General features: G+C 55.7%; 1 protein-coding gene and 1 long non-coding RNA gene across 3 annotated transcripts in view; one reads left to right on the top strand and one right to left on the bottom strand.

Annotated features, from left to right (window-relative positions):
• Nucleotides 1-23,952, bottom strand: part of Ece1 (endothelin converting enzyme 1) — a 94,988-nt gene that overhangs the window by 20,986 nt on the left and 50,050 nt on the right. For both annotated transcript variants that reach the window (XM_071617443.1, XM_027937278.2), the window contains exons 3-8: nucleotides 21,793-21,934; nucleotides 16,500-16,712; nucleotides 7,597-7,718; nucleotides 6,438-6,584; nucleotides 5,359-5,424; nucleotides 4,240-4,431 (exon numbers count right to left, since the gene is read on the bottom strand). In XM_071617443.1, the coding sequence (XP_071473544.1) occupies nucleotides 4,240-4,431; nucleotides 5,359-5,424; nucleotides 6,438-6,584; nucleotides 7,597-7,718; nucleotides 16,500-16,712; nucleotides 21,793-21,934 (882 nt within the window). The remainder of the gene's footprint in view (nucleotides 1-4,239; nucleotides 4,432-5,358; nucleotides 5,425-6,437; nucleotides 6,585-7,596; nucleotides 7,719-16,499; nucleotides 16,713-21,792; nucleotides 21,935-23,952) is intronic.
• On the top strand, nucleotides 10,054-11,683 carry LOC117794775 (uncharacterized). Its single transcript, XR_004618641.2, has 2 exons — nucleotides 10,054-10,946; nucleotides 11,311-11,683. It is a non-coding gene; the product is annotated as an uncharacterized lncRNA (long non-coding RNA).

A 23,952-nucleotide genomic window follows, 5' to 3' on the forward strand; every position in this document is an offset into this window, starting at 1 on the left:
GGCAGATTTCAAACCCCATTCTCTATTCTCTTGAAAGGGTGAAATGTAAGACAAATACGGGAAGTGAGAAATGCGTTCCCTTCATACAGGAAAACCGTACCCATAAAGCCACCTAAGACCCACCCCGCCTGCTGCGACAGGCAATCACAAGACCCCTACTTCACAGAGGCTGAGTTTGCTGATCAGGGAAGGTGACTTTCCTGAGGTTATATGGTTTACTGTGGGGGTTAAATGAAACTCAGGGCACTCGTCTCTGGGTGTATTTGACGGGGTGCTGGGGATTGAACTCAGGGCCTTGAGCAGGTAAGCACAGGCATTACCACTGGGCTCCACCCCAAGGCCATTGTTCCTGGGTTTATTTATTTATTTATTTATTATTTTTATTTTTTATTATTTCTTATACACATGACAAGATTTATTTATTTTTATTTTTATTTTTTTTTTTGGTTGTAGATGGACATAATACCTTCATCTATTTATATTTGGTGCTGAGACTTGAACCCAGTGCCTCACACGTGCAAGGCAAGTGCTCTACCACTGAGCCATAACCCCAGCCCCTGCTCCTGGGTTTAAGTGGACATCTTATCTATTGGGGAACAAAGATCTCAAAGGACAAATGAGGCTGGGGATGGGGAGGGGGCAGCTCCCAAAGGAGTACAAGTCATCGACCAGTTCTCAGTAGGGGGCTGATTGGCGTCATCCCTGGGTGAATGTTCCCACCAACATGGATGGCAAACCCCCACAGGGCTGGGAAGAGAAGCACACAGTGGGCCCAGAGCCAGCAAGCACCAGCACAGCCCTGTCGCCCAGCTGCGACATGAGCTGGGTGACATGAGTTGGGCGTGAGGAGGCCTAGATCAGAGTCCCCAGCAGGAACCAGCTCAGAGCTGACTGCCGTAGGCCTCTCAGCCTGGCCTCCCCTGTGGCCTGGACTCCCTTCTCTCCCTGGCAGGAGACCCTCAGGCCAATCTCTACAATTCTGTGGCCACAGAATTCAGAGGTGTGTGATGAGACCTTCAAACTGGGTCCCACAATCAGGGTCACCTGACTGCATGGCCTGGCGGCAAAGACCCTGGGAAAGTGGGTTAGTTTACTGAATGTCACCAGTTACAGGGCTCACGAGAGCTTCATGAACTGAGGTGGCGGATCCCTGGTGCAGGGTGAGGCATCAGGTGGGGAAAACCCTACTACTCGTCACAAACCTGCTCGTTCTGGGAGAGCAGAGTCCTGACACGGCAATTCTCACAACTCGGAGATAAAGAGGCTTGTGCTGACAACAGGACGTCCACATTTCAGTGTCTTGCTTTAGTGAACTCCTAACTGAGACGCAGGTGCCGAGATCCATCTCTATGGATGTGGCAGTTTTGTTTGTTTGGTTGGTTGGTGCTGGGGAATTAAACTCAGGGTGCTCGACCACTGAGCCACATTTTTATTTAGAGACAGGGTCTCACTGAGTAGCTTAGCACCTTGCTTTTTGCTGAGGCTGGCTTTGAACTCACTATCCTCCTGCCTCAGCCTCCTGAGCCACTGGGATTATAGGTGCGCCTGGCTAATGCAGCAGTTTTAATGGACTAGGACACTCTGCCCTGACTCAAATCCCTCTGAGGCAGGCCTGAGAGCTGTTTCCCACACCCACAGCCCAGGAGGACCTCTGGGCACCAATCAACTCCCTGAGGAGTGGGAAAGATGAGGGTGCTTTCGGGCTTCATTTTTACAGGAGAAATGGCAGAGGATGGGGCTGAGGCCCAAACAGCCTGCGGAATGGGAGGTCCTAGAAAGGAACGAGAAGGCCCCCCTTCCACCCCCAGAGCAGCAGAAAGTGGTCTGACTCAGGCTCTGAATCCACACTCCACTTGGGGCTAGCCTGGAACACCATTCTGTTCCAGCAGGTCTAGCCTTGAACCACACATAAGCCTGGAGTCTCTCTCCTCGATTCATTCTGAGTAGGAGAAGAAACCAAATCTCCAGCTACCAGAGAAGAACACACTCTCTGTCCCAGGGTGGAATGATTCAAGTTAATTTAGTGATGGGGACCTGAGAAATATCACCGATCACAAAAGCACAGCTCTACTGATAATGACTTCTGGGATGTTACTTTTCCACTGCACATGCCAGTTTACAAAACAAAATCTCATCTTTTGCGTCATGTTATGTCCTCATAACCCGCGGGCAGGCCAGGCAGGTTTCGGGGGCGTCCAGGACTTCTCTAAATGTTAGCCTGTGTGTTTTTTTCATGCACAGATGCCCATTTCTCCTGGGTGACAGTCCGTAGTTTTTGAGCTATTCTCAAAAGACTCCATGACTTAAGAGTTAAGAGCCACTGTCCCTGGCGAAGGCAGGGGCCGTGTCTCATTTGTCTCTGTTCCCGCACAGAACAGGTGTGAGCAGATGAGCAAAGGCCTTTTTACCTGGAAGGAAACCAAGGCTCAGGGTGGGCTCCTCACCTGCCAAGGCCACACAGCTCAAGGTGTGACCCTCTGACTCCAGGACCCCGGCAGGCACTGTGTGGTCTTCAGCCCCTGCTGAAGTTATGACCTTTCCTTTCTTCCATGAAACAAGAGAGCGGAAGCAATGGGGAGAGGCTGCCCGGGGCAGAACCCGCTGGCCACGCCAGATTGATGTCCATTCTCTGAGCACCACGTCAGAGCCGTGAGGCGAGCGCTCAGGCCGGGCCCCCTGCAGCTGGGGGGTGAACTGCATCTCCCTCCACCTCCCGGCCTCAGAGCGGAAAAACAGTGCCAGATGGTGCCCGACACAGGCTGCCGATCTCCATAACAACCCGCTCGAACCACTCACCCTGCCACCAACCTCCCCGGGGACCCGAGGGGCAGCTGTGGCACCAGGAGGCTGGGCTCTCTTGCCTCAGCCCAGGTCTTTGCATGGGCTGCACCTGTGCCTGGGAGACCCCACCCCCCGCAGCCCTCAGGATAAAGTGTGTCTCAAAGTCCAGGATCTGCTGCATCGGGGGCCAGGTGGCGCCCTCACCCCCGGGGCCCAGCAGCCTCCCAGCTGGACCATGTAGTGCAGGTATCCGGTCAGCCCTGCGACTCAACACTCCCAAACTGCTGCCCACTAGGCCAGGGTGGAGCAGGGCTGGCTGTAGTCCTGTGCCTGGGGCCAGAGGGCCACACACTTCACCCAGGAAACCCAATGGAAACACGACTTCCGGAATGAAGCCCACGAGGCCCTGCACAGGCCAAGGTCCCCGCGGGGCAGGTGTACCCTCAGCTTCCCCAGCCCCTCCCCACCGGGCCTCAGCGCCCTGCTTCTCTCGCCCACAGCACTAGGCAGGGAGACTGGGATTGTTTCTCAGTGTCCCCACTAGACCAGAAGCACAGGAAAGCAGGGCCCAAGGTGGCTCCTGATACATCTGTCAGATTGAGAAGGAAAAAAGGGCAGAAACTTCCTCCTCGAAGGAAGAAGGAAAGGATGGGAGAGAGGCAGGGAGAAGACCGGCAGTGGAACCCACCGCAGGCGCAGGGTCCGCCCCAGCAGAGCAGCAAGGGCCACCAGGCGCTCCTGCCTGAGGGCAAGGAACAGGGAGATCCGTGGGACCACTCTGCTCATTCCTCGGAGACCACCAGGGCCCAGGACAAGCGGGTCAACAACTGCACACGGGCCAGAAAGAAGGGAGCAGTAGGAAGTCCACCCCAGGCCCTGGAGGCCTGAGCAGCCACCAGGGGGCAGCCTCGGCAAGGCTGACCTACGGAGGGGACAGCAGGTCTCCGGTGAGTCACACCCGTTTCACAGAAAGGGCAGGTCTGACTCCCAGTTACGCCTCTGGATATTGCCTAGGGACATGGTCAAGAGCTGAGCCAAGCCTGAGTCCCAGGGCCAGCACCCCTGCCCTCAGGAGCCTCGGGGCCCTGACCATGTCTCTTCATCTCCTGTTCAGCAAAGGGAGAAGCAGCGTCGGAATCCACACCCCACCTTTACTCGGTGCTCGGTGCTGGATGACTGGGAATGCCCCTGTCCGCGTGAGCCTTACTGTCACGACCATGGAGCTGCTAGGGAAACGCTGTCACACGAAGCAGCCCGGCGAGGGCAGGAGCCTAGCTCTGGAGTCACTATGCACTCTGTGGCCACCAGCAGGTAATCTTACTTGTCTGAGCCCCAGTTTATCTGTAACCTGGGCATAAACACCTCCTTCCAAGGGTGGCTTTAAGGTCATGATGAAGTGGGTATGACCCCTCCCCCCAAGAACCCTGTCCGACTCCAGTGGCCCTGCGCACAGGGTACCTGCAGCTCGGCGGCCGTCACTTTGTGGTAAATGAGCTCCTCGTCCCGACGCTTCTCCTGGGGGATGGTGATATTGGCCAGCGCCGTCTCAAAGTCCAGGATCTGCTGCATCTGGGGCCGGATGGCGTCCTCATCCCCCCCGCCCAGCAGCTTCCCCAGCTGGACCATGTAGTTCAGGTATCCGGTCAGCACCTGTGGGACCCAGCACCCCCAAACTGTCTGTCAGTGGCTGCCACCTGCCACTCAGTGGGCCAGGTGAGGCCGGCCCTGTGCACGGGGCCCGGGAAACATGCTGGAAAACAGCTCTGGGGAGGATTCTGGCGCTGTGTGTATTCACTGGTGTCCGTGGCGCTCCTGGTAAAGCCCACCGCCTCTGCACACACACAGGTTCCCCGAGGCTGGCCCCTCTGCTCTGGCCCTGCCTTCAGGGCTCATCCTCCGCCATCTTCCTGTTCTGGAAATGCACCTTTTCTGAACCACCCTCTGCCACCACGTCCCTAGAGCTGAATCAAGTCCTTTCTCGGCTCCTTCTGCCCTGATCACAATATATACAGTTGGCATCGAGTTGGGTGGTCAGTTAAGTAATGTCTCCCTCTCCTACTCGACCTCGAGCCCCACGGACAGGTGAGTGAGCCTCAGGTGGGCCGGGCAGGGGAAGGGAGAGCTGTGAGCAGTTGGAGGTGATCTGGTTGTGGCTCTGGATCTCCCCACTTACTGGCTGTGTGACCTTGAACAGGTCACTTCTGTCTCTGAGACTTATTTCTCAGAGACAAAACGAATACCCATTTGACAGATAAAACAAATGATGTTCAGAGAAGCTGAGTGACTTTGGGGTGACTGGGAGGGTTAGAGGTGAGGTATATAAAAGGTCTGAGATCCTCAAATGGTGGGGGATGCTACTGCCGCCTCTCTACAATGGGGACAAATGACACCTAACCCCTGCCCTTTGTGCCCACAGTGCCTGCATATGAACTAGCGAGCCTGGGGGCATCCCTCCCCCGACTGGGCTGCCTGCTGCCCATCAGGAAAGTGATACCCCTGTGTTCCCCCAGCTTCTAAGACCTGCCCAGGTATGCTGTGAGGGACACGGTGGGAGAACCACCGCAAAGGCCCACTCACCTTCTCGTTTTCAGTCTTGTTCAGGTAGTAATCTCTGGAGGGCAGGCCCAGGCCAGACTGGTCCACCTAAAGAGGGAGGCAGAGTGAGAGGAAGGCCCTGCTGCAGGCTTGTGTGTCTCCTGCGGCCTCTGCCTGCCCCAGGACTTCTCACACCAGGCACTGAGGACCAGCTCAGGTCCCAGCAGGAGCACAAGCTGGTAGCCGAAGTCACAGATGGGATCACTCGGTGATAAGACAGACACGTTCCTGCCCACCTGTGGGGTCAGCTGCAGGGACCTGGGCCCTTCTGAGGGCTGGACAGAGCCTCCTTCCTCTTCAAACACCCCTTGGCCTCAGCAATGCTCTCTACTTCTCTAAACCCTTCCCAAGTGGCGAGGAGCCAACACAGGTGACTTAACCCAAGTTACTTAACCTTTCTGATCCCCAGGTTCCTTGCCCAGAAAGTTAGGGAGATAACACCTAACCTTCGGAGCCGGAATGAGGATTCAAGAGGACAGTGTCAGTACAGGGTTTCCTGAGAGTGGGGCAGGCAGAGGAGGGTCAATTCCTGATGGCTACCATTGGAACCTTCTGGCCACACCTTGATGCACCTTGGGTAGCTGCTATTATAGTTCATTAGGGTGAAAAGGAAAGTGCAGCTCAGTGAGGTTGAGCCGCTTGCTAAGGTCACACAGTGAGTGAGTGGCACAGCTGGGCTGAGAACTAAGCCTTTATGACCCCTAATCTGGGGGCTCTCCTGGGTGTGCTGATCCTCAGCCTTGGGCAGGCTCTGGTGGGAGAGATGGACCAAAAGCATTCCAAGCAGCACCACAGAGCCAGAGGCTAAGGGAGGGGACAAAGAGGTGGCTACAGCTGTGCGCAGGAGTTGATATCACTCGTCACTTCTGTGGCCCACGATGGGCTGCCCACCAAGATGGCTAGTCTGCCCTTTCATAGTCTCTTGCCTGTAAAAATCTCACTGCTTGGGGCTGCCAGAAATAACCCTGGCTTAGAAACCAGAAGCCTGCCGCGGCCCAGGGCAGGTCTCCCTCCATCCCAGAAGGCCACACCCTTTCCTTCCCCGGCCCAGGCCTGCTCACCTGGATCACATTACTGTTGGAGTTCTTAGAGTCTGCACTGACGTAGACGGAGAAGAAGGGTGAGGTTCGGTAGTGGGCAGTGACCACCTGCAGGGTGTCCTGGAAGTTGTCCTTGGCCCAGGGACTTGTGATATTCCAGCCTCCAAGCTGGGAGAAGGCAGAGCAGATAGGAGGGGAAGGTGGTAAGGACCCTGTATGCAAATTTCACCCTGGAGCAGTCATCTGACCTCTGGGAGCGTCCAGGACAAATGAAAGGGATGGTCGTCCTTGGGGGAGTCTGACCTGTGACCTGGAGACCCACGGAGGGAGCAAAGACTCATCCTTGACAACTGAGCTGTGAATCCCAGAGACTTTGCCCCCTGTGCTGTTCATTTGTTGGACAATCAATCACACGAACGTGATTACTATTAAGACATAAATCCAATTGTGACTATGGGAAATAAGGCTCCGTATTTTGAAAAAGGCTGATAAGCTATGGTCTACCTTGGTCTCTCTCCAAGCTGGGACTTAAAAAAAAATCTCTTTGGTCCTCCAGGATTGGCACACGCTGACACATGGGGCCTGTGCCAGAGAGGAGGGACTGGGAGAGTCCCCATGCCTGCAGCAATACCTTCCCCGAATTGAGATAGGATGGCAAGCCCCTGAGCAAGCAAGGGGTGGCCAGAAAAGCCGCAGCCATCTCCATCTGTGCCAGGCAGCCTAGCCCGGAGGGAAGATTCCTCCTGGGCTCAGGAGCAAGGCGAGGCCTCCAGCCAGCAGGTCTGGCTCTGTTGCTGGCCTCAGACTCCCTGTTGGTTTCTCTGGAACAACACACACCTCTCCGCACACTCACACCCACCTCCTGAGGAAAAGGAAGTGGCAATCCAGAGGAAGAGATTCCCAGTGAATATCGTCCCCAAGGCCCACGCAGATGCACTGAGACACTTAGATGTCCTCAACAGATGCTGACACACAACCCCACACATTACAACAGACAGTCCCCCCACGCACAGACGTGCATGCACACGCAGTGTCAGACAGACAGGCTGCGTGTTCCAGCTGGGTGCGGAGGCTGGAGGTGTGGGGTGGCTGAGCACCAGTGGGCCTGAGAGCTGCAGCCAGAGGGGCTGGCAGGAGGCGCGGCAGGAGGAGGAGGCGAGAGTGTGTCCCAGGGACTCACCTTCTCAATCAGCTCCATCAGGGGCTTAGCCCTGAGCTCCTCGATCCTGGTTTCATTCATACATGCGCGGTAGTATACTTGGGCCTTCCTCTCTGCCTCACTGGAGCTGGCTGTGGAATTTTCTAGAAGGATAAGAGATAGCATGAATAAGCCCCCATTTACCTGCTGGGGATCCCCAGGCAAGTTTCTTTTGGAGCCTTGGTGCTCCCCACTGTGAAGCCGTCAGGGAGCAGCCAGCCCCAGCGGGTATGAGTGCCCCCATCCTAGCTGGGTGCAGATCAGGAGGGCATGCCCTGTCTCTGCCCATCTGCTGATCAGGCCTGAAGACCTGTCCCTGGCATGGCAGCCCAGGCCCACCCAGCAGGACAGTCGGCATCCCTGCCAGCCAACACGTGGCAGGAACTCCCCTGCCTGGTGCTGGGACAGAGCCATGTCTCGGCTTTCAGATCCCAGCTGACCCTTCCTTGTGAGAAACACTGGGGTTGAGTGAAGCCTGAAAGGCCACATTCACTGTGAATTGACTTTCCGCTTCCTCCTCGGGGGGCCAGGCGCAGTCAACAGACCTGCAGACCACTCCAAGGGCTGTTTTCCTGGTCCCTCCCCAGCCCAGGCCAGCAGCATCTCATCCTCTTTGGTTCTCAGACGCCCACTTACCCACCCACCCAGAGACTCCCTTCCCATCCTCCCTCTTCTTAGCCCCTGGTCCAGAGCCGCCTGCTGAAGGCCACCCTCCTGTATGAGCAGAGCACAGAAGGTCCCCATCTGTACCTGGTGAGTTTGACTACTCAGGTCCCCAGGACCTACTATGTGCTGGGGCTTCTGGGCCTGCGTGTCTGTCTCAGAGCTCCACTCCAGTCCACGCCAGATTCCTGGCCCCTGCGTCCGTCTGTCCAGCTTGCTCCCACCCTGGGCTGGCCACTTGTCCTTGTCTCAGATTAGTTGCCCTCTGACCTTAAACCTCTTCCTTTGCTTTCTCCCAAGATCTCTCCAAACCCACCTCTTCCACAGGTACCTTTCTCGTGGGCCTCTATCGACCCACCCCTCTATCGTCCCATCCATCCATGGGACGCAGAGCAAAGGGTTGCTCTGTGCCAGGTACTGCGGGTACTCTGGGACCAGACAACAATGTCCTCAACCCCAGGAGGCTTCGGCATGGGACCCTGCTAAAACCCCACTTGCTTCCATCCTTTCTCAGTCTATTTTTTTTTTTTTACCCAGAGCCTCTCCTATGATGCTCCTTCCAGAACATTCTCAGCACTCTGGGCACAAAATTAAGACCTGCTCTCTATCCCCAAAGAGCTTACGGTCTAGCGGGGACATAGATGTGCCAAGGAAGGAACACAGCACACAAAAGTGCTTTAACACTGCAGAGACTCTGGAACACAGAGAAGCACCCGCCTCTGCCTGGGGGTGGGGGGCCTCCAGAGGAGGTTCTATTGGAGCTGGGTCTCAAAGAGAAACAAAGGCGGTCTCCAGGTAGAAACAGGGCAAAGGACACTGGGTGGAGGGAGTGGACAGCGTGGGGCCAAGGAAGGAAGCAGGAAGGGCCTGCTGCTGGAAGAAAAGGAAAGTGTGTGGCATTCGCCGGGTGCCAAGGGCACGAGTCACTTCCTGGCCAGTCTTTAATCAGCTTCTCCAGTCCTCACCCCAGAAGGCTCCCCGTCCCTCCATTCTGGCATAAATAGCACCTTGGTTATCACTGGTCAGAGGGCATCAAGCCCAGTCTAGCTGAGGTCTGGGAGGTAGCCCCGGATAGGGGATGGGCACGCGGGGGGCTGGATTGAAGGCAGGTCAGAGCCAGGAGAAGGCCCTGAGCGAGAGACAGAGGTTGGGGGCTTGAACAGGGAGGGGCAAACCCTGCCCTGGAGACCAAGGGCTGCTGCTGGGCTCTGGAGACACCTGTGTGAGGCTTCCTGGGGACAAGGGAGGGAAAGGGGGCTGAGCTAGGGTTGCTGCCATACCTCCGACTCAGGAAGCAGAGCATGGGGCGGCAGACGGGAGTCCCTCACCCCAGGGGCCTCAGCTCTGTGGCAATGCTTTTCCCTTTCCAGCAGCTAGGCTCTTGGAAGGACAAGCAGGAGAACTGTCATCATTTGCCAGGCCCAGAAGCTGCACCTCACCATCCACATCTGGCTCCAGTCATGACCCTGAATGCCAGGGCCACTGTTAGGGGAGGTGCTCTGAGCACAGCTAGAGGGCCTGGCGTCTCCCTCCTCCAGAGCCCAAGGCCACCCAGATAAGAGGCCCAGGAAGGCTCACCAGGAACAGCCTGGCTGTGCTAATCACAGCACATTCTGAGTTCCAGCTTGAGGCTGCCTGGCCCTTCCTTCCCTAGCACCTGGAGGTCAAGGACACCACCTTCAAGCATGGCCTCCCTCTCTCCTTTGTTGAGAGGCTCCCCAACCAAGCTCAGAGTTCCTCCAGCAACCTGGGGTCCTGCTCACTGGCTTTCCCACAGCTGTGTGTTTCTGGCGTTTGGTGGCTGCCGGGCTGGGTGTGGAGATGCACGGACCCGTCCGCGGAAGCTGGCAGCCCAGTGGTGAACAGATGGCAACTAAAGTCACGAGAGTGTTTGATTCCACACAGGGGAGTATGAGGAGAAGGTGCCGGAAGCCACGAGAGGATGGTGGGAGAGGCCTGGGAAGGCGGCCAGAGGAAGCCCTGCTTGGGCAGGAGGAGGCTGACGTGGAGCGGGAGTGGGGCTGCGTGGGCCGCCTCGCCCCACATTGTGTCTTAGTCATCCCTGTGTCCCCAGAACCTGAACAGGCACAAAGTAGGCCTTCAGCAACATGTGCTCAAAGAAGGGAGTCAGTGTCCGTGTTTAACAAGGCAGGATGTCACATCAGGGGAGGAGGGTGATGGGGCTGGTGCCACGCAGGATTTGCATGGAGAGGAAATGCAGGTGTGTGCTGCGCTACGCCCCCTCCAGGGGTACCGCACCTGGACCCCGCTTCCAGCTCTGGCTGGGGCAGAAGCCCTGGTGGAAGTTCAAGTTCCTCTTCCCACTCTGCTTCCTGGAGCCCCGGGATTCTCCCACCTCCTCTCCTTCCTCACTCAAGGGCTCCAGGGACAAGTGCTGAAGCAAGATGGCCAGGTGGAGGCCACTGCAGTAGAGCAGGTGGGCCAAGATGGGGGCCTGGGCCAGCAGAGGAGGGTGAGAGTGTCAGGAACCGTGCCAGGCTTCCTCAGCCTGGGCAAGAAGCTGCCTTTACCAGGATGTGGAGCCCGGGGAACCAGTGGCAAGTGAAGAGCGTCGATCTGAAGTTCAGGTTCAGACACTTGGGCATCTCTACCAGACCCCCGAGTGGACCTCTGCCCTGGGCCTCAGCCACTGACTCGTGCGACCTCCAGTAAGTTACCCAACCTCTCACCTATAAATTGGGTGTGGTACTAGTAAGAGCCGCTGTGGGAACTGTTAGGATGAGATGTACACACACGGCCACACCCACACAGGGGCGGGGGGGGGGGGTCCCCAGAGAGGCTTAAGCGGCCTGAGTTCAAATTCCAGCAAGCCCAAGCCGCTGTGGGCTCTGCCCTCCCAGGCAGGCGCCTCCCCTCCCCTCCCTGGGCCTAACCTTCTCCCTGTCTCTGAAATGCGAGGATGATGCTGAATCCCCGTGGGGTGTCCATGAGATCTCGGTGCAGGGCCTGGCCTGTAGTAGGCACCAGGAATGGCAATGACACATGGTATCCTTATTTTTTTTTCTCCTGCAGAACAAGGCGCCTTCTTTATCAGCTCCCCCTTTCCCCAGCAGGATGGGGCTCTGGAGGCCTGTGACTGTTGGAACTGAGTCTGTGGTTTTTATCTAAAACAAACACAGGTCCTGCCCTGATGGCGAAGTGGGGGCCCCACACGTCCCTGGCCAGGCAGTCCTGCTGCAGCCAGGGAGACCATGGAATTCCCAGCCCCCCCCCCGCAGCCCGCCTGGGTCACCGCTCTGCCCCCCTGGGTCACCGCTCTGCCTGCCTGGGCTCGTGCAGGCTCCTGAGGAGTGATGTGGGAAAGGGCGTTCCAATAAAAACTCCCAGAGGAAGAAGTGGCCCGATTAAATGGGATGCTGTCTTTCCTCTCCGGGACTTTGGGGAAGTGACTGGGGAAGTTTCTGGAACTCAGGGCCCCAAGAAGGAAGTATCCAGGCAGTTGGAAACTCTGTGGTCTGGTCTCAGGTTGCCAAACAATTTCTATGCCCTTGGGACCCCAGAGTGGCCCCGTCCCCAGAATGTGCCCCACACAGAGCTAGCATTTCAGAGGCACAGCCTGTCCACAGAGGGCAGGAAGATGAAACAGCAAATGTGGGAAACATAAAAACAAAACCATGAGCGATGACACAGGGTGACCTGATTCATTGCCAGATCAGTGACGTGGACACATCTCATGCCGCTGGAATAGCGTGCATGTGTAGATTGGTGTTTGGGATAGAAGGAAGGAGGCTGCGAACTTTCCCTTATGATCCCGGTATTGCTTGAATTGTTACAAGCTTGCATTACGTTTTTTTTTTTGTTATGCAAAAAAAAATATCTATCTATCTATCTATATATACATATATATGATATTGTAGGTATTGTAGAGTAAACCTGACAGTACCACGATGCACGTGTAGCTCAAGCCCTAAGAAGCCCTTGGAAGACACAATAGAGGCAGTGGGTCGCAGGGGTCTTGAAGGGCCGGGTGGGGGCACTCTAGAGGCTGGAATATCTGATCCAAGCACAGTGGGAAAGCCTCAGGCAAGGGCCAGGCTAAGGAGTGAGGGGCCTGTCTGTTGGCTTCCCAGATGATGTGAGGCCACACTTTTTTTTTTTTTTACCTGGGACTGAACCCAGGGTCGCTTAACCACTGAGCCTCATCCCCAGCCCTTTTATTTTTCATTTTGAGACAGGGTCTCACTAAGTCGCTTAGGGCCTCGCTAAGGTGCTGAGGCTGGCCTCGAACTTGTGATCCTCCTGCTTTGGCTTCCCAAGTGGCTGGCATTACAGGCCTGCGCCCCTGTACCTGGTGAGGCCACACTCTTGTCTCCCCTAAGTCCACAAGGTAGTGCTTGTATGTCCCTTGGGGGAGTGGCAGAGTGCAGTGAGGCGCCTGTGTTCTGAACAGCTGAGGTCGCACCCTCCAGCCAGCAGGCTGCAAGGAGGGCACACCACAGTGGCACTGGGCCTAGTTCAGCCCACCTGCTCCAGGTCTCTGGATTTCCTGAGGGGCCTGGGGTGAATTCACCCATGAGAGAAACGCACGGCTTGCCCAAGCTCACTGGCACATGGATGATAATTTCTGTTCTCTGGACCAGTGGACGCCGTCCTTGCCGGCACTGCAAATATCCTTTTCCTCTGTCCATCTAGAAAGAAGTCTGCTCCGGGTGACCTCAGAGGAGCCTGAGCACTCTCTCGTTCCAGTGTCCACCCAGGTATTGAGGCCCCAGGTATCGAGGCCCACAGGTGAGGGGCTGTTCTAGACTAATCCCCAGGAGTAACCCTGATGGGGACGGGACCCCAGGATGTGCCTTCCAAGCCTCTGGTCAGTGTGACGCGAAGGTAACCCCAGTACTGAGTCAGGCCTGGGCCAGGGCTCGGCTGGCCTGCAAAGCTCGACCAAGCAGCCACTGCAGATGGGAGCCGGGAGGCCGGAGGCGCTGCTCAGCCAATCTCTTGAGCAGCGTCACTCGGGGCCTGTCTGTGGGAATCTGACTTCAGGAGAGCCAGGAGACAAAGGACAGAAGTTTTGAGACCCCATAGCTGATCCCAGCTCCACCTTTTCCTGAGAAATACATTTCTTTTGTCTTTGTGAGTCTCATCTGTAAAATGGGAATATACTGGTGCCTACTTGAATGTACCACAGGAATAAAATGAAGTAACCCAAGAGCCTCGGTGGCGCGGACGTGCCTGTACTGCCTGCTCTGGAACCAGGTCCGCGTCAGTGCTTCCCTGAGAAACAAAATAAGCAGTGATTCTTTCCCTTAGAGCATCCTTATTAACCATGTGAGCTGCAGCCACTTCACAGGTGGACAGCTGAGGCCTGAGAGGCTGGTGGCTCTCTGCAGTCACACAGCTTGTCAGGATGAAGTCCGGTTGGAACCCACTCCACCAAGAAGGGCGCCTATGCCCTGCTGAGCCCTCGGTGGGTGCCAGGCCCTGTGCATGGCCCTCTGAACCACCACATGCCAGTCAGTGTCACAGCAGACTCACTCCCGGTGGCACTGGCTCCATTTCACAGAGACTGGAGCTACGGTGGAGAGAAGCAGGTCACTTGGCAGCGGCCAAGCTCACACGCCAAGGCCACCAGACTTCGCAGCTCTCTGGTCTGCCTCCTGATACTATCAGCCCCTGGCCCTGGGTGGGGTCAAGGGTTTGATCGCCTGGTGCTGGCTGTTCTGTGCCCGGCTCAGAGCAGTTTTCCATGTACAACGGGGACTCTCAGGGACACGGTGATGTAAGGCTACGGCCCAGGCCTGGAGGCCACTCCTCATGAGCCCTGCCAACGTACAGGGAACAGGACAGGATGGATCCAATCTTGGCACAGGTCTAAGGTCCTCCCAGTAAGAATCAGCTCCAGGCTAGTGGGAGGCCAGCGCCCCTGACCACAAAGCAAAAGGACTGGTTCTGGGCCTAACTGCCCTTCTTTTTCCCTCCCCCCCTCGATGCTCTCTGCCCCCCAGAGCACGAGCCCCCCTCCATTCTGGAATGAAGGTCTGTTCTTGGCAAAATTATCTCACATTTCTGAGCCTCCGTTTCCTTATCTATAAAATGGGAACGATAATCCCTAAGTCCCAGGATGCTAATGAGAATTAAAGAGGCAGTAGATATAAACAGCCTAAAATAACAGACACTCAAAAACTGCCAGTGTCCTTCCCACTCTCCTTCAGCCCTCAGTGTTCTGTGCTCCCTTCAACACAGTGACAAGGGAGCTATGTCTGTCCCTCATACCTGAGGAGAGGGCATGGGACAGGGGAAAGGGCACATGACCAGGAATCAGGCCAACTATGAGCCTATCTTGAGGACCTCTCTGAACCTCAGTTTTTTCATCTATCAAATGAGGTGAACGATACCTCCCCAGCTCCCACCCTACAGGATAAAATGGGATGACAGTTCAAAAGCATTCTGTGAACCGTACAGTCCTGTGCGGGGATTAACGTGAGGAATGAGAGTACTACCACCGCAAACAGCAACCACCACATGCAGACTGAGGAGAGCTCTTTACACATATTTTCCCATTAAATTTTACAACTCAGAGGAGCATGGTTGCCAGTGTGTCAATGAAAAACCAGGCTCCGGGACTGGCCCAGACCCCTCAGTGAGAGTCGGCACTGAACCCAGCTCCTGCAGCTGCAGCAGGGGGCCAGCCCACCTCGCTACATGTCTGGACCACCCGCTGCTTCATTATGGTCCTGCCAAGGCCCGGGCTGTGTCACTGGGCACTGGGGAAGGGACTGTCCTGAGTTGTAGCCTTGAAACCAGAGACATATTTGCCACTTGAGCTTCCAGATCTGAAACAAAAGGCGGCACCCCCTTTGGAAGACACCTTTGGTGGCCTCAGATGGCTGGGGGCCATCTCAGTCTGAGGCTTGGCCATTTTGGCTTGCAGATTCCTTCACTCTCCGTTCGCATACCACCCTGCTCCATCCCTGGGGGGCCAGCAGGAGGCTGTCGCTGCACTGGGTGCTGAGGGGCATCCCATCCAGGAACTGCCCGGGTCAAGGAGAAAGGACAAGCAGGTTTTACCTGGTGGCAGCTGTGCCCCAGCACGAGGCACGAGCGAGTCAAGGACTCCTTTACCTGTGTACATGTTCCCACCTTCACCAAGAGCCCCAGCTGCCTTGATTTCATAACTGTCAAATTAGAATCATTTCCTGTCTCGTAAGGAGATGACTGTCCTTTTGAGAAGATTTGTCCCCTCTCAGGTAGCTTCTTCCATTTTATCTATTCGGGTGTCTTGAGTGGTTTTCAAAAAGTTAATGAGTATTTGTCAAAACCAAGGTCTGTCCAGCATGGCTGCATGGATTGTTTTTTTCGTAATCTGGCCCTTCCCAGCATTTAGGGTCCCAGGACAGGGGACAGCAGGGGGCAGCAGGAAAAGGTCCCTACTGCCAAGGGGTTTGAGTCAGGACTGGGGTGTAGCCCGGCGCTGGAACTCCCTTTGGGTTCCATGGGGCTGATGGGAATTCAACAACATGAACCAGAAATACAGCTGCAAACAAGGGAGACAGGGATTGGAATCTGAGGATGAAACCATCAACCCCAAAGTCAAAAGTACTTTGGAGAGTCTGTGAGGCCATGGAAGACCCCTGCCTACGTGGAGAACTTAACTCTCTGATAAGCTGTTAGAACTTTCATTGGGCCGTAGCGTTAAAGTCTGATGTGGTATGTCCAGCCTTGACTCCATTTGCTCACAGCTTTCAAAACTCAGTCAATGCTAGTCAAGGACGATGCTGCATCCTAAAGCCAGAAAATAAAATGACCACAGCTACCAGCTCCTGTGTGCCTGGTATATGTCACAGACGGGCTGACGCAACACAGTGTGTTCTGTAGTGCTCAAAGCCCTGCAGTTTGGGCTGAGCGCAATGGTGCATGATTGTAATCTCAGCTACTTTGGAGGCTGAGGCAGGAGGATTGCAAATTTGAAGCCACCCTGGCCAATTTAGCAAGTACCCTGTTTCAAAACTTTGACAAAACACCTGCCTAACATATGCAAGGCCCTGAGTTTGATTCCCAGCACCTCAAACAAAACAACTCTACAGTTTGGATGTTATTAATGCTGTTACACAAAGAAATTGAGACTAGAGATGAATAACTCACACAGCAGGGCCCCACAGCGAGTGACAGGGCAATGCCCCTCCTCTGACCAGGCCTGGCTGGCAGGTGCAGTAGGTGGCGCCCCCTGCAGCCCATTCCTTAGTGTCCCCATTGGTGCTTACCCAGCAGGTACTTGATGATGGCTTGATTGTGTTCCCAGAGGTTGCTGAAGGTCCCCCAGCGTGAGTGGCCATCAGGCACGGGGTTGGCCTTGATCCAGCCCCCACAGGCATAGCTGAAGAAGTCCTGGCAGGGGTCCACCGTGGGGTCCATGGAGTTCAAGATGGAGCTGGTCACCGAGACGCAGGCCTCGCTCAGGCACACTGGGGGTGTTCCTGGAGGGGTAAGGGAAAAAAGTCAGTGATGGGCAGGGAGGAGGGTTGCGGAGGGCAGCGCAGGTGGCCTAGGGACCCCAGCACACGAGCTCCACCCTTGCCCTGACCGAACAGACTTGGAACTGGATGGTCACTAGACCCCGAACAAGAAAGGGTTCCGGCAGCTTCACGATCTTCTGGTTTGTGAAACAAGACTTCTGCCCGTTGCCTAAAATCCCTTCTGTGGCTTAAAAGTACCTAGAGCCCAGGTGCTTTTTTTCTAGGGATTGAATCCAAGGGCTCATCACCCCAGGGCTACATCCCCAGCCTTTTTTACTTTGAGACAGTTTTGCTAAACTGAGGGTGACTTCAAATGTCCTATCCTTTTACCTGGGCCTCCGACGTAATCTGGGATTACAGGTGGGCACCAGCACACCCAGGGGTGCTTTTCCCTTAATCAACCCTTCCCTCCACAGAGATTCTCTGACTTCTTATTATTCCCCGATGCTCAACACACTTATCCACTCATTCACGCACTCATCTACTCCACAAAATCAATACTGAGGCCCTTTGCCGAGTACAGAGTGTGTGTGAGGCGGGGAGACAGGAGGCAGTCCTTCCCTTCAGGAGCCGACCCTTCTGTTGGGGACACACATGTTACATAAGCAAAGTCAAAACACACCAGGAGAAACTGCCACTTATTTACAAAACTAAACTGAACATTGACTAGGAGCCAACTGGGTGATGCGGACATATGGTACCAGGACTCAGGGCAGGGAAAGGACTGAGAGAAGCCATTCCCTCACCAGGCAGGAGAGCTGCTTGTCCCAATTGAGGGGGGGCGGTGGCGAACAACCCTAAACCAAAAAAATAAATAAATAAATAAACAGAAACAACCTGAGAGGCTGGTTTGCCAAAGGCATGAGCAAGGGCCGGACCCTGCCTCAAGGCTGTCTGATGAGCTCTCGCAAGGGACCAACCTGGCAGGTCCCCAGAGGCTCCCTGAGGCCGCAGGACGAATGAACCTGCCCGCCTCATGGCCTGCCCCCAGGAGCCACCCAGGCCACAGGGGGGACTGCTTCCTGAACAGGCTGGGCACCAGGACCACCACACACATTCACGGTCTTTCAACCCTCGCTCCAGCATCAGATGCGGGTGGAATATCCCTGAGGAAACTGAGGCTCTGCGAGAGCGACCAGACCAAGGTCATCCAGCCGCACGGGAGAGCTGAGAGCCGAACGCTGGCCTGTCCTGGCCCAGCAGCCCCAAGGCCGGGTTTTCTTGCTGTCCGTCTCCTCTTTGGTGGCCACAGCAGGGGCTGGAGTGGCCTGACTGGCAGGATTGGTTCCTTCACCACACAGGGAGGCAGTGAGGCTGGGTAGCTTTGGAGACTGGTAGATCTGGGTTCAAATCTCAACTTTCCGCTTCTGCCTCTGCAGTCTGGCGCAGAGACCTCCTGCCGAGCCTGGGTTGGGGGCACAGCTCGGCAGTGTGCACTCTGTCACCGAAGGCCCTGGGTCAACCCCCAGCACTTCCAACGAAAACCAAAAACAAAACCTCTGAGCCTCTGTTTTTCCAGGGTCCATTTCACAGTGACGACAGGAAGACCTCACATGATCCCATCACACAGGGTACACCAGACAGGTCTGGGGTGCCGGCTAATCTTTAGAGAGGACGAAAGACTGCAGCCTTCAGCTCACTCAGAAACAATACCAGCAGGGCTGAGGGTCTTGAGCAGGTCCCCCGGGGGCTTATCCCCCTCAGCTGACAAACACCAAGTCCTTCAGGTGGATGAAGGGCTCAGAGGAGTCACACAGCAGCAAGAAAATCAGGGTGACTTAATTTTGAGATTAGGCAGTAATTAAAAATTACTGAGCTACTGTGCGTGAACCCAGAGCATCTCTTCTATGGCAGGACTGAAGCTGCCATTTTCAATATTTCCAGATGAGCTTGTCATGAGTTTCAGAGTTGCATGTCCCCGTCCCCAGCCACAGCGACGACAGGACTCTTTATGGGGGAGGGCGGAAGAGAACTTGTGTGTGGCTTGACAAGGCCTATTCACTATTATGATAAAACTTCATATTTGGGAAAGAAAAAGAATACCTATTGTTGTTACACCCAAACCACAGGAAGTAAAGCTTGGCACGATCCTGGCTGGTGGAAAGACCCAGAAGGCAGAGTGCTGAGGGGCTCAGGGTTGAAGACAAAAGCAGAAACCAGCACCTAGAGTCGGTCCTGCAGGTGGCATCTTCAGCGGGCGCCTCCTCTGCAGACACTGCCCTGGGTTCCTGGCTGGGCCCGGGCAGTGACTGTTGGGTTATCTAACTATTCTAGGGTTTGACGATCTTTAAACAAATAGTCTTGGCCAAGCAGGTCTTAATGTATATTTGGTTAGTTAATTAATGGTTTCCCGCCCTGCTCATCCAAGGCTTCCGTTCCTTAGGGAAACCTTTCCAGACCCTCTTCCCCTCTGGGTCCCTCGCTGACTGGGTGTTTGCACTGGGTCACGACTGTATCTCCCTATCCACCTCCTGCACTAGAATATGAGCTTCAGGGTGGGTCAGATATCTCCCTTGCTCCTCTATGTCCTCTTCTTGTCACTGTGCTTGGCATCAGGCAGCTCTTCAATACACGTCTGTGGAATGAACAAGTGATTGAATGAAAGTGCCTTGCCCAGCGCCTGTCACCACCTGCAGCAGGGCTCATATTTCTTCCCTTTAGGGTGTGTGGTCAGCTGAGAAGCAGGAACCAGACCCACGTCAAAAGCATTCATCTGGATAGTGCCATCAAAGATGCTTTGAAATATTTCCTGGGAGAACATAATTGTTTGTTTGGCGGCTGCTGTCTGCAAAGCACCTGAGAGTTTCCGGGAGGGAGGGCCTAGTAGGAGGGTGGACGGGAATGCACTTCACTGGCCAGATATACTCACTGGCGGGTCTTGTAGAATCACCAGAGGATCTGCCTTGACTGGCCTGATGTTTGCGCATCTGTGGCCAATGTCAGCACCTACTGCTGGGTAACGAGGTTACTGTCAACATCCGAGGTGGCCACTGCTTTCTCAGGTGGCCCAGGGTCACTGATCCTCTGCCCGGCTCATTCCTCTCCCGGGTCCAGGCCAGGGAAAATCTGCCTGAGGCCCCGAGAGCCAGGAACACGAGGCAGAAGCAGGATTCTTCCGTGTGGGCCCCACTTGGCAGAAGTGTTTTGGGTTTGATTGCTAGGAGCTGACCCTGGGGGTTCCCTTTTGGTTCCCGGTGAAGAAACTTCCTGGCAGGAACTCCTAGGGATGGTCGCAGGCAACACTGGCTGCTGAATCTGCCCCACTCCCCGGGTCCTGGGCCATGAGCTGAGCAACGGGGCTGGCCAGGCTCCACACTGACTGGCCAGCTGTTCTGGACTGACTTCGATGAGGACAAGGTAAGGTGGCAGCTTCAGGGTGAGGAAGATCTGCTTGTGCCCTGTTGACAGAGAGGTGCATGCACACACTCGCAACTCACACCTGCACAGTCAGGTATACACACTCGGCAGAGAAAGGCTTAATCCTCCTACTCTGTGGTTCACTCCAACTTCCAGTTCCTAGGCCAACATGATGAAGATCTGGGCCTACTTTTTCTTCTAGTAGGTGCAGGATCTCTAAGAAAATTTCGTCTATTCGATTTACTGTTTGCACAGTTAAGATATGCAGGCACAATGCCAGGCACATATGGTTAAAAGTCTGGAGATTAGTAATTAATGAATCAAATAGGCATTAAGCACCTGCTGGGCCAGGCACATTTGGTAAAAAGCCCATAAACCATTAAATAGTTAAATAATCAAGTGATTATTTCTTAAGTATTACACAGGTCCTTAGCTCAGTGCCTGTACACAGAGTAAGCACCCGTCACGTTTGTGGAATGAATGAATGATATGGGTCCCATACAAGAGGGATGCAGGGGTGACTCAGATGAAGTCTCTGCCCTCTCCTCAGGCCCCCAAGGGCCCTCCCCACCCCAGCCCAACATGGCTACCCTCACAGGTCAGCAACTTCACAGTGGCAAAGGCTCAATACAGCCATGAACTCTCTGATGGGGTGAGTGACCAAGTTGGTGGATGGAACCCCTGGGGCTGCTCACCAGGTGGACCAGCAGAAAGCAGGATGTGGGGGTACAGGAGAGTGGGCCCCTGGCCTTGGTTGTAACCTGAATCTACCCTGTTGGGTTGTGTAAGGGCTGAGCAATGAGGCACTGACTGGATCTACGCAGCTGGACATGAGATCCAGCCTCAGACCCCTGACCGCAGGACCTGAGAGGCCCCATGGCATCACCATGTGGGATGGAACAGACACACCACTTACAGAGAGGTGCGAAGGCCTTGGGTCACAGAGCTGAGCTCCTTTGGGGGTCCTGGTATGCTCCGGAGTGCCTCCTGATTACAAAGCGGGTGGGCAGGGCCTGGGCCCCAGAGCCCTCAGGAGCCGGCAGCCTGTGCAAACTTCTCCACTCAACCTGCCACTCGACCCCCACTGGCTGCGTAAGCTTGGACAAGTTACTTGGTCTATGCCCATTTCCTCATATGGAAAAGGACCCAAAGCAACCACGCCTTGCAGGGGTGCTCTGAGGAGGACAGGAGGCGACAGCCTTAAATGACAGGCGTTTGGCCCGTGGGAGGTGTACAGTAAACAGAAGCCTTTGTTGCTAGTCTGTTGGGGCTGAGGACAGCAGGCAGTGGCAGCCTGTCTAACCGTCCCACGTCCTAACAACAGCAGTGCCCAGAACCGAGCTGAGGAAGTCCTCTCAGGCGCCAGGTACATCCTCAGAGCCATCTCCAAATTGGGCACTGCTTACCCATTTAAAGTAGAGAAGACGAAGGCTCTGGGAAGTGACGTGGCTTTTCCAGGTCACAGTTGAGAACTTGCTGGTCCTTCTGGTTCCAAGACTTTCATACCATCCAGCCGCCCACCTCCCTGGGCTCGGTCTATCCTCAGCTCCCTGAGCCCAGCAGGCCCAGCCCCCTGCTCGGCCTTGGAAGCCAGTCCAGCTTGAGCAGGAAGCTGCCCTCGCACAGCTGGACAGGGCGGGGGCAGGAGGGCGTCGAGCCCACCACGAGACACAGAGGCACCTACTTGTCTGGATCTGGATGCCCAGAGCTGCCAGGCAGGCCACCAGTCCTGCCACCAGAAGTACCACCAGCACCACCAGCCGCTTCTCCACCTGGGTCCGTGCTGCCCAGCACCTCTGGCCGCTCCGGGGGCTGCGGAAGTTCACCTGCAGGGGAGGAGGCAGGAGGGGTGGGGAGGACAGGTGCCCGGGGTGCCCCCTGCCCAGGAGGAAGGGGCTCCACGGCAGGCCCGGGCCCTGGGGAGGCATCAGGGCTGCCCTCCTAACTCAGGGGTGGTCCAGTTCCCACAGAGTCAGCCCTAATCCAGGAAAGGAGCCGCCACCCTGCTCAGTAGCTTGGACCTGCTTCCACCCGTCAGAGAGCCGGCAGCTCAAGCCAGCCAGGCTTGTGTGTTCCGTGTCACCCGATAGGAGTAGATGAAAAAAACCTACAGCGTTTCCCTGTGGCTCCAGGAGGGAGTTCAAGAAAGAACAGGATGTTTGGACTTGCGGGCGTCCAGCTGGGCTCTCCTCAGAGCCCCCACGTCCACAGAGCTGGGGACAAGGCTGACCACGGCTCAGGCTTCCCAGAGCAGGGACGCCCTTAGCTCAGAGAGCCCTCCCAGCCCCACTAGAGCAACCTGATGAGTCCTCTTTTTACATTTGAGGGAGCGGAGGGGGAGCGGGTGCGACCCCACCTCCCAGCACACAGCTCAAGGGGCGGAGTCTGCAGACCCCAGAGCCCACGAGAGGGAGGGCCAGAGAGGGGGGGTCTCGGGAGATGCTGCGGAAAACACAAGGAGAAACAGCTCCGGGCAGGCAGGTCCTCAAAGGGAGGGAAAATGTCCCCCACCTCCCGGCTCAACAGGAAAGGAGGCACAATGGGGGGAAGCAAGAGGGTGTGGCGGGCCCTCCAGCTCCAGGGACAGAGCAGACAACAGCTCTCAGCCCAGGCCACGCACACCCAAAGCCTGCCCTGGGTTCCCCACTGTTCTTAGAGGTACTTCCTGCAAAAGCCAGGGCCACAGGACAGGAAGGGTCTCCTGAGGGTGGGGGTTGGCGCAGTGTCATGACCTCCCGGTACAAACAGCTGGGCACCAACTCAGGCCACACTGGAAACGCTGACGGGAAGGTGGACTGTTTTGCTTTCCACTGCTCTTGCGCAGCAGGCAGGCAGACCAAGAAAAGTTTGGGGTGGGCAGGGTTTCAGTCTGGGGAGGCTTCCTGGAGGAGGTGATGTCTGGGCTGGGTCTTGAAGAGTAAGTAGGAGTTGGTGAGGGGTGCGAGGCCTGGATCCCACAGGGCGCTATAAGCTAAAGAAGGCGGACTGCCTCCTGGGGCCTGGAGAGACAGCATTAGATTTGCCCTTTGGGAAGGGCTGGGAGAAAGGAGTGAGGCCTGCCAAGGAGGGGAAGGGAGATAGGGAGACATTAAGGAGGCCAAGGCAGCCTGCCGGGGGGTTTAAGGAGACCCAGACTCCAAGCAGCACAAGGAGGGGCTCTCTAGAGCCAGGAGAGGGCCCTGTGGCCATCCTCAGGGACTCTCCTGGCAGGAGAGGACTGGGAACTGCTGCACCAGAGAAAGGGGAACACGAGAACTTTCTGTGGAAGAAAAATTGTGTCCTAAAACTGAGAAAGGAACTTGAGAATCGGTGACACTTTCACGGACATCCGGGAGGCTCCGACACCGGTGGTGGGTCAGCAGAGGGAGGGGGCCGCTGCCTGCTGGGACCCCGTAAAATGCTTTTTTAAAACGGGGAGACCCAGGCTGGGTGCGGTGGCGCAGCCTTTAATCCCAGCTATGGGGGAGGCTGAGGCAGGAGGATCGCAAGTTCAAGGCCAGTCTCAGCAATTTAGTGAGATCCTGTCTCACAATAAAAACAAAAAGGGCCGGGGATGTGGCTCGGTGGTGGAGCACTTGCCCAGCGTGTGTAAGGCCCTCGGTTCTATCCCCAGCACTGCAGAAAAAAAAATGGGGTGGGGCGCGCAAAGATTTCTGACCATGTTACTTCGATTAGTTAAACTTTATATTAAGCTGGGCATGGTGGCAACACCTTTAATCCCAGCAAGTGGGAGGTTGAGGCAGGAGGACAGCAAGTTCAAGGCCAGCCTGGGCAACTTAGCAAGACCCTGTTTCAAAATAAAATAAAAAAAGACTGGAAGGTAGCTCAGTGGTAATGCAAGCCT

The sequence above is a fragment of the Marmota flaviventris genome, chromosome 10 (assembly GCF_047511675.1).
Source record: "Marmota flaviventris isolate mMarFla1 chromosome 10, mMarFla1.hap1, whole genome shotgun sequence".
Classification (NCBI taxonomy): Eukaryota; Metazoa; Chordata; class Mammalia; order Rodentia; family Sciuridae; genus Marmota; species Marmota flaviventris.